This window comes from Nanorana parkeri, unplaced genomic scaffold (assembly GCF_000935625.1).
Source record: "Nanorana parkeri isolate BGI_ZX_2015 unplaced genomic scaffold, ASM93562v1 scaffold489, whole genome shotgun sequence".
Lineage (NCBI taxonomy): Eukaryota > Metazoa > Chordata > Amphibia > Anura > Dicroglossidae > Nanorana > Nanorana parkeri.
This window is the reverse complement of record NW_017306757.1, coordinates 916,608-926,517: the sequence shown is the minus strand read 5'-3', so window position 1 is coordinate 926,517 and position 9,910 is coordinate 916,608. Positions and strand designations below refer to the sequence as shown.

The 9,910-nt window shown below is 44.1% G+C and overlaps 1 protein-coding gene across 1 annotated transcript in view; it reads right to left on the bottom strand.

Annotated features, from left to right (window-relative positions):
- CUNH1orf159 (chromosome unknown C1orf159 homolog) overlaps positions 1 to 9,910 on the bottom strand; it is a 33,626-nt gene that overhangs the window by 13,655 nt on the left and 10,061 nt on the right. Inside the window, exon 4 of the mRNA XM_018560940.1 lies at positions 7,181 to 7,282. Within this exon, the coding sequence (XP_018416442.1) occupies positions 7,181 to 7,282 (102 nt within the window). The remainder of the gene's footprint in view (positions 1 to 7,180; positions 7,283 to 9,910) is intronic.

Below are 9,910 nucleotides of genomic sequence, written 5' to 3'. Positions count from 1 at the left end.
TATATATATAATGCTGGTTGGTTAATTGGCTCCTGTCTAAATGGATACGGAGCCAATTAACCTACCAGCATTATTTCTCTCTCTCCCTCTCATCACACACACTAATATCCATATTTTTTCCATACAGTTCCCCTTTAAATGCTGCTGTGTCCAGTAACCCTGTATTCTCTTTGCCACTTCATGCAATGCCATGATCAAACCTAAAAAAAAGGTAAAACCGACCGATTCCAGGTATCTCGAAGTTTAAAGACAAATTGTTGTCCTTTGTCCTGGCTGCTAAAGTCTCTATCGCTGGAGCTTGGAAGACTTCTACAATTCCCTTTAAAAGGAGAATTATGAGGCGAGTGCTTTTCACTCACCTCATAGTTCTAGCTGACCTGTGACAATGAGACAGTCACAGGTCGGCTCAGTAGATCGGGAGGTGAGAGAACACATACCGGCGTTCGCTCACCTCTCAATCCTGTCACAGCTGGATTCCCCTCTCCCCGCTCGGATCTGCCAGCACTGACTGGCAGATCGGACGGGGGAGGGGGCGGGTACAGTTGGCTCTGCCTCTAGATAGGCAGAGCCAGCTGTCACTCACGCAGCTGGGCGGATCCAGACATAATTGTCGGGATCCGCTTCAGCTGCGGCGTCTCAGTGTACCGCGAGCAGCTCGCGGTATACTGTGGCGTCTCAGTATACCGCGAGCTGTAGCTCGTGGTATATATGCGCTTAGGGTGACGGGAGGACGCTAGTTTGTGTCCTCCCGTTACCCTAAGGAGAACTATGGGGAAAAGCCTTAACCCCATAGTTCTTCTTTAAATTTGTAATATATCATGGATAATGGTATATGAAAAGTTAAACAGCATTCTTCGAGACACCCAGAGCTGAGGTAATCATTACATGAGCTGACCTTTGCAGATGCGGACATACCTGGCATTCCTGCTGCAAGAATCCATAAGTTCTTGCAACAGGAATCTCCAGCCGCAGCCTTAATAGGAGAACTATGAGGTGAGTGATTTTCACTTATCCTCATAGATAGAGTCGACGTGTGTCATTGCAACTGTCACACGTCGGCTCTGTAGATCGGGAAGTGAGCGTACACATACCATCACTTGCTTACTTCCTGATCATCACCCTGCAGAGAGCGGTGACTGTCAGTCACTGCTCCCCACAGGGATTTCCCCCTCCCCTCTCCGATCTACCAGCGCTGAGTGGAGAAACGGACAGGGCGGGCACAGCTGACTCTGCCTCTAGATAGGCAGAGCCTGCTGTCAATCAGCCAGTTGGGTGGATCTTGACAGTATTGTTGGGAACCATCCTGGCTGAGGTGCTCGGAGTATATAACGAGCTAAATACTGAGCTTTGGGTCACGGGAGGATGTTAGCATATGTCCTCCTGTGACCATTAAGAGACCTATGGGATAAGATGGTTACCCCATAGTTCTCTTTGAAGCCCTGTGTGAATGGGGCCTAACCGTCCTCACTATATTTAAGAATACAAATAATACATGCCTGGAGTTGGGCTTTAAACTCTGACATAAAAAAAAGCAGTGTGCCTGCAAGATGATGGGCCGATAGCAGGAGTGGTCAGGGAAGGAGAAAGAACCATGTGTACACATTAGAATCAATTAAATATTGCTATAAAAAGCTCCAAAGAGAAAAACAACAAAAACAAAAGTTTTATGTGCCACCAACATTTAATTATACTGATCATATGTCAGCTGTATAGGTTCAGACATTTATTTTTAGCTTCTGTAGTCCACAGTGAATTTAAAATTTCACTGTGAACACTATAAACAGGTGAGAGCAGATGGACAGGAATCTGTATTCCATAGGACATGTATTGTAAGAGCCAAAAACAGCCAAAGATAAAACATACAGCTAGGAGAGGCGACATGTTATTGTAAGAAACAAGGATAGGGAACCCAACGAGATCTTATGCTGCCGGTCCTGTCTAACAGGATGTGTGGCTTCAGATTCACAAGAACATTTATTGAGGACAGGTGCATCCAGTGTTCATGATGGAGAGCTCATTGCCTCTGATGTCATGTAGTTACTAATCCGATACGCAGTACAAAAGGGGTCAATTTGTTGTAGCCCACACACTATCCAGACTTCAGATCTCATCAGTTTAGTATAGACCGGCGGTAGGTAAACTCTGGCCCTCCAGCTGTGGTGCAACTACAAGTCCCATGAGGCACTGCATGACTGACAGCAACAGGCTTGACTTTCAGAATCAGATGCATGATAGGATTTGTAGTTTAACAGCTGGGAGGGCCACAGCTTGCCTACCCCTGGAATAGACGCACTATGGGCTTGTTCACATCACAACGTTCTTTTGTAGCAAGAGATGCAACACATGCAACAGTAACACACTGTATATGTGTGTTGCTGTGCATTGTCAATTGTACCACAGCACATACTGTATATATATATATATATGCACAAATGCAAATGCTCTGTGTACTGCGGCTTTAAAAATTGTGTAGGGCTTTTTTGTTTATGCTTTAAAAGCCCATTTAAAATGATCGGGCCACCTAAAGTGTCATGGTGCAGGAATAATGTGTGTTGCAGCTCACCGTGTTATAGTGTAAATGGGCCACATAACAGCTGAGGTTCACCATCTGCACACGCAGGGATTCATTCATAAACCAATAGGGCAAATGATAAGTGAAGAGGTTGCCATAGTTACCCAATAACATTGCTTATTTTATCTTTTAAGTGCAAAAATGAACCTGTGCAACACTAGGATATGAAGGAATGCTTTACAAGAACCAGTACAACTTTGTAATGGGAGTAGAGATGACGTTATGCAGAACTGAAGTCCTCCACATGCCCCACTGAATCCTGTTACCTACAAGGAATTGATTAGGTATAATTGCCTCGCTGGCTCCATGTTCGCATAAACTGCTCTAAATCTATGAAGTGGGAAAAAACCGGTACTGATTTATGGTTTGTGTGCGAGATAGTAATCTTGACTTTTCTCTTACTTTTTTTCTTTTTAAACAGCTACTCTCAAACTGAAAGCAGAAGATAAGGCGTCCTGTTTGATCTAGCCATTCACTCACAAGCAGGAAGACTAAAAAGGGAGTTGCATTAGAAAAGCATAAAACCTGTATCTGGTGCCATGCAGAACGTTTGTGATAAGAAGTTTATTAGCAGTGGGTAGATCTGGGTTAGCAATAATTTGCTAACTACTTGCAGCAAGTACAACCAGTCTACTTCCTTTGTTTCAGCTTCCCATATTTTTAATGTGTTTTTTTTTTTCAGGGCAAGAAACATAAAAAGAGCCTGATAGCCAATGCACCATAACAGAAAACAAAGAAAAGGAAAACTTCCTTAAAGTGACATTAAAGGCTAATATTTCCCTCCTCCCCAATCTTAGTTTAGGGACTTACCTTAAATGATGCCTCTTAATCCGATCGTCTTCTTCTTCTTTAGTGTAGTTTTCAGCAGTCCATCCAGCGCTAGTGCGGGTCTCCGATCCAGCGCTGACTCCTCTGTCCTCCTTCTCTCATGTCCCACGGTGTCTGTGCGGGTGCGCGCTGCTCCATAGACTTACCTTGTGTCTCTCCTCGTCTCTCTCGGCCGAACATCTGAACTGCGCATGCGCCCGCCCCAAGATCCTTTGCGGCCGCCCGAGAAATTTTGAGATGTTCGGACGGGAGCGCCCAGGTAAGTATTAACCCTTTGAAAAAGTTTTTTTTATCGTTTTGCATATATCTACTGCTTGCTAGCAGTAGATATATGCGGAAACATGCATGGGTTTAATAACCCTTTAAATTTCCTTCGAACCTTTTTGCTGACTCAATGGAAGGAAATATTGCCTGGTTCCTTAAAAAATGCCTGGTGCTCGCTAGATTGGGCTATCTGGCCTCTAAATTCTCAGTATACAAAGTTGAGAAAAGCAAGAGCGCTGTGCCAAAAGTTTTGGAGCCCTGTAGTATTTACTTCATCATAAAATGCCAAGATAACAGGCCAACATGTTTCAAGAGGTCACAAAACTCCTTCACCAGGGCTTAAATTATAAATAGGGATGCAAATGGCCTGAAAGATGTTAGATAGATGTTGAAATAGAATTTCCTCTTCCCTTAAGTCCTGGTTCACACTGAGCGTTTTGTAGCACTCCAAAAATCTGTCCCCCCAAAAAATCCCATTAATTTCTATGGCCCTGCTCACATCTGAGAGTTTTGTTGCCATAAGCACTTTTCTGTCTGTGGAAAAAGTACAGAAGCTTTTTTTAGGCATCTTACAGCTCATTTTGGCCCTATAGACGGAATAGGAAACGCTTGAAAACGCCCGTTTGCTGTGTTTTTGCGCGTTTTTCTGCGCATTTTCTGCGCTTTTTCTCATTAACATCAATGAGCTACAATCTGCTCACAAAAACACGCTTTTTGCCGTATGTGCATAAAACCGCTCAAAAACGTGCATCACAAACATGCGTTAAAAGCGCAAAAACGCTGTCGCCTAGGTGTTACCCAGGCCTGAAACTGGCATCAATAGCTGTTTTTTTTTTCAACTCTGGATTTCCTCTGAAGAGCGCTTTCATGCTTAAGAGCTGACAGAAAGAGCCATTGTTCTCTACAGTGCCGACTCTACACCATTTTGTGGTGTTGAATCAATATCTGATCCAGCACCTCCCATTTACACCTTTCCAAGGTTTCTAAAATTGTAAAAGTTCTGTCTACAAGCAGGCAATGGCTGGTGACTTTTACCTGTTAGCCAGGAAAGCCTTTTATTTGATGTGTGCCACTTTGAACCTGGTTTCCCTTATGTTACTAAGGGCTGGATTTGTACCTGACAAACTCTGCCGCCTGCCACTAAGCCCTGTCCGTCTGATATCCCTGCTGCCCAATGAGAGATCCCTTATTTACTTTCACTGGACAGGCACTGGTGACCATGGCTTAGCTCAAGGTTCAGGTTTAAAAACACCGAAATGGTTATTCACAAAAGGGTGAGGAGTTTTGGAGAAGGCAGGAGAAGTGAACAATCTAGGCCAGGGGTGCCCATTAGGTAGATTGTGATCTACCAGTAGCTCTCAAAGCTGATGCTGGTAGATCACGAAGGGTGTGAATGGCAGCCCCTTTATTCCATTTTGGTATATTTATTTAACTGTGCACACATGCCCAGATAGCAAGAAATTGTGCTGCAAGTTTGAAAATGACTTGCTAAACTATTGCAGACTTGCCAAACTTCACAATTTTGTTGCACAATTACAGCAAGTCTGCATTGCTAGTCCCCAGACCTTTTAGGCATCTTACAGCTCATTTTGGCCCTATAGACGGAATAGGAAACGCTTGAAAACGCCCGTTTGCTGTGTTTTTGCGCGTTTTTCTGCGCATTTTCTGCGCTTTTTCTCATTAACATCAATGAGCTACAATCTGCTCACAAAAACACGCTTTTTGCCGTATGTGCATAAAACCGCTCAAAAACGTGCATCACAAACATGCGTTAAAAGCGCAAAAACGCTGTCGCCTAGGTGTTACCCAGGCCTGAAACTGGCATCAATAGCTGTTTTTTTTTTCAACTCTGGATTTCCTCTGAAGAGCGCTTTCATGCTTAAGAGCTGACAGAAAGAGCCATTGTTCTCTACAGTGCCGACTCTACACCATTTTGTGGTGTTGAATCAATATCTGATCCAGCACCTCCCATTTACACCTTTCCAAGGTTTCTAAAATTGTAAAAGTTCTGTCTACAAGCAGGCAATGGCTGGTGACTTTTACCTGTTAGCCAGGAAAGCCTTTTATTTGATGTGTGCCACTTTGAACCTGGTTTCCCTTATGTTACTAAGGGCTGGATTTGTACCTGACAAACTCTGCCGCCTGCCACTAAGCCCTGTCCGTCTGATATCCCTGCTGCCCAATGAGAGATCCCTTATTTACTTTCACTGGACAGGCACTGGTGACCATGGCTTAGCTCAAGGTTCAGGTTTAAAAACACCGAAATGGTTATTCACAAAAGGGTGAGGAGTTTTGGAGAAGGCAGGAGAAGTGAACAATCTAGGCCAGGGGTGCCCATTAGGTAGATTGTGATCTACCAGTAGCTCTCAAAGCTGATGCTGGTAGATCACGAAGGGTGTGAATGGCAGCCCCTTTATTCCATTTTGGTATATTTATTTAACTGTGCACACATGCCCAGATAGCAAGAAATTGTGCTGCAAGTTTGAAAATGACTTGCTAAACTATTGCAGACTTGCCAAACTTCACAATTTTGTTGCACAATTACAGCAAGTCTGCATTGCTAGTCCCCAGACCAGCGAGCTTGCAGAGCTCTTGCTAAGACCTGCAGGACTGTTGCTGTAGACTTGCCAAGCAAATTTGCTACAAATTCAAAAAGTGTCAACTAGAACTTGTGCTGCAAGTGTTCTGCAAGTCTACAACTTGCCAGGAATGTGTGCGGCAAGTTAACAAGAATTACAATTTAACCCTGCCGCAAGTTTGTGGCAAGTTATCCTTGCTATCTGGGTGATTACCTATTAGCCTGACTCTGCTGAGCCAAGCTCACTGACACCTTTCTGGTGGATACTGGTGGTTGAAGTGCTATGTATTACATCAAAGAATATTAGTTTACACAGCCTGTTGCACTACACTGTTTGCAAAATACAGAAAGGTGAGCCAGGATAGACAGCCAGGGGAGAGAGCCAGGAGGATGTGCAAGGAGAGACAGCCAGGAGAGAGAGCGAGGGAGTTTTTTTTTTTTTTCATTGGTAGATCTCATGTAGCTCGTCATTTGAAAAGTAGATCTTTAACACAAAAATTGTGGGCACCCCTGATCTAGGCCAACATAGCTGAGCTGGAAAAATTCTCCATTTCGGCTCCTTTCCAGTTCAGCTATGTTGTCCTAGATTGGAGAAGTGAACAAACTCTTCACCCTTCTGTGAATAACCCTGAGAAACTGGCAAAGTTGTGCCCTCAGTAGCAAAGTGAACCTAATATCAAAAAGGTACCCAGAGGTGTCTTTACTGGCCCTCAAAAGCTAATAAACACCCTGCGGTACTTACTTATTAGGTAGCAATTATTAGATTTAAACATTCGTAATGGTTGACAGGTTCACCCTAAATATACACAGTATTATGGATAAGGATATAATCATTTCATTGACTATCATATTTCCTGGATAAGCTAACATGATGCACTGACTTGTGTGATCACAATCTCCATAATAGAATACATACACTTATAGATTGAATTACTTACTATTTGTGCACTCTGTAAGGTTATAAGCCACTTCATGACTGGAATCGTTTGCACATTTAATACAGGAGGATCCTCCATTACTGGTCCATATCTGAAAGCATCCTGGTATTCAGAAAATAGACAAGGTGGTGATTACAAATAGGCAATTCTTTACTCTATTTGAACACAAAACTCAGATTTTTTTTGGCAAAGTTCTGGAGCTGTACCACACTTCCAATAGGTAAGATCAACTTTATTGTTCAGCACAAGCACAGACACATCACCCAGAAACCTCCCTCTAGCATGCTTTGCCCTCTACTGTGGTTATTCATACATCAAGCTTTATGACCTACCAAGCTCTAGGATTAGACTCCAGTAGGGGGTGAAACATGGCAGAGGGAGGATCCTGGGTGGAGTGTCTGTGCTTATGCTAGACAGTAAAGTTGATGCTGTCCCTTGGAAGCGATGTGCAGCCCCAGAACTTTGTTGAATAGTGTGTGGGAAGAATGGACCATGGAGAAGTAAGCACCTGTGAGCTGGAGTTGAGGATTGCAGGTGGTCTTAGGAGCGGCTTTATTTTTTGTGAGCAATATAATCAGATTCCTTGGGTTTTAACTTTTTGTAAGGGCATGACACTTAAAAGGATTGGTCCACCCACCAAAAAGTGTTATTTCAGTTTAAGGTGAACACTGGTGTACTGAGACACTCTCCTGCCGCCTTATTCTCTGGTAAACAGGTTACAGGTTTAACCAGGATTGGCAACAGGTACAATAAGGTGCTTGTTCTTGCCTATAGCATGCTCCCCTGCCGCTGGAGCACCCAGGTAAAACATGGTACTTCTGGGTACGACGAACATGTGCTCAAGAACAGACCTGTGTTGCAACCAGCCTTTAGAAATCTTAAAAGGAGAATTATGAGGTCATTGATTTTCACTCAGCCTTATAATCTGTGCCGACCTGTGAAGGTAGTGGGAAGTGAGCAAACACATACCAGCGCTCGATCACTTCTCGATCCTGTGCCGGCAGAGAGCCGTGACAGGGGAGGGACTGGATTCCCCCCTTCCCACTCTGATCCTCCAGCGCTGACTGGCGGAACGGACGGGGGAGGGGGCGGGTACAGCTGGCTCTGCCTCACGATAGGCAGAGCCAGCTGTCACTCACGCAGCTGGGTGGATCCAGACATAGTTGTCGGGATCCGTTTCGGCTGTGGCGTCTCAGTATACCACGAGCTGTAGCTCGCGGTATACTGAGCTTAGGGTGACGGGAGGACGCTAGTTTTTGTCCTCCCGTTACCCTTAGGAGAACTATGGGGAAAAGCCCTAACCCCATAGTTCTCATTTAACCACTTCAGGTGTGTCCAAACAGTGGATCAGAATGGCAAGAGAACCTGTGCTTTGCCCATGCCATCGCAATGGTCAGCTTGAGGCGCTGCATCCCACAGTCTGTACTGTCCATAACAACAAATCCAAAACTCCCATTGCATAGAGGACGATTTCACTTTCATTGAAGATGCCCTTTATAGACCCCCCTGCCCTTTCCTCGATACCAATCAGTGCACCCTGCAGTGTTATATTAGCCCCACTCAGGAGATCTTTGTCCAGGGCAGTTCAGACTTTCATTGCACCCATGCCAAAAATTGTTTTATTACACAAATGCACAAAACAGCATGTGTTTTTACAATGCAAAGTGTAAATCCAGTGTGAATGTCAGTATTCATTTTACAATGTGTCGGTTTTTCAGTCCCCATCTCACTATGCAATACATGGACTCTGCTGAAGAAGAGTAGAATGCATTTGTTTTTGTACCCATGAGCTTCTAAAAAAAAAACGGACAGGTCCTCTTCACATCTTTCGAAAATAAAGTATTTACTGAAGTTTGGAACAATGAGGTTGCATGTTAAACACACATGGCTTTTCAGTGGGGATGACCCAGTGACACAGAAAGGTAAGAACCTAAATAGTCATGCTGCTTGAAATATAATGTTGTGTTTTTCTTCTGTATACACCCTGAATTCCAGGCAGAAATACACCCCATTCCTTAGTCAGCTCAGCCTGCAGAATTTGTGTCATTTAATACCTCTCTCGTGAACTGAAGGGATTTAGGGTGTAACCCTCAGAACAGATGATAGAAGAGTAAAATATCTGTGCAGTGATGTAGAAAATCTACTCTGCCTTCTGGTGACTGTGGTGGGAACAATGTGGCAATCTTTAAAATCTTCAGGGCTTGAATGGTTTATTGTCTTGTTAAATCTCGCAGTTTTTAAAAAGTTTATATAGGCAACTAATAAAACTAATAAAAAACAGATCAGTGCCAAACATGTGCTAGCTTCCAAGACGTTTCGCTGCCCTGGAACTATTCTATAAGTACAGAAGTGGGAGAACGACTGCCTGTGGAGGTTTGTGACTACTTCACCCACAAAAAGTCCGCAGCCTCGATTTCTCAGGAGAGAAAAGCTTAGATTCTAAAAATAACAATTGCCTGTCTGACATGGTTATCCCCTGGCTTCTGCACATAGCCCACCCACCCTAACATGTACCCAGCCATGCTCCCAAGCTGCTTGTTTGTATTGCAATTTGAAGCACATAACCTTCACTATGTGACAGTGCTCGGGCCTTAGCGGGAATCACCAGACCAGACCCTATTGCTGTTAAGTTGGGGGCGCCACAATGGGATCACATTGGCTAAGACAAGCCAAAAATGGAGCTTAAATAGTTATTGCAAGGGGGGCAGGGGTGAGTGAGTGTGGCGGGGG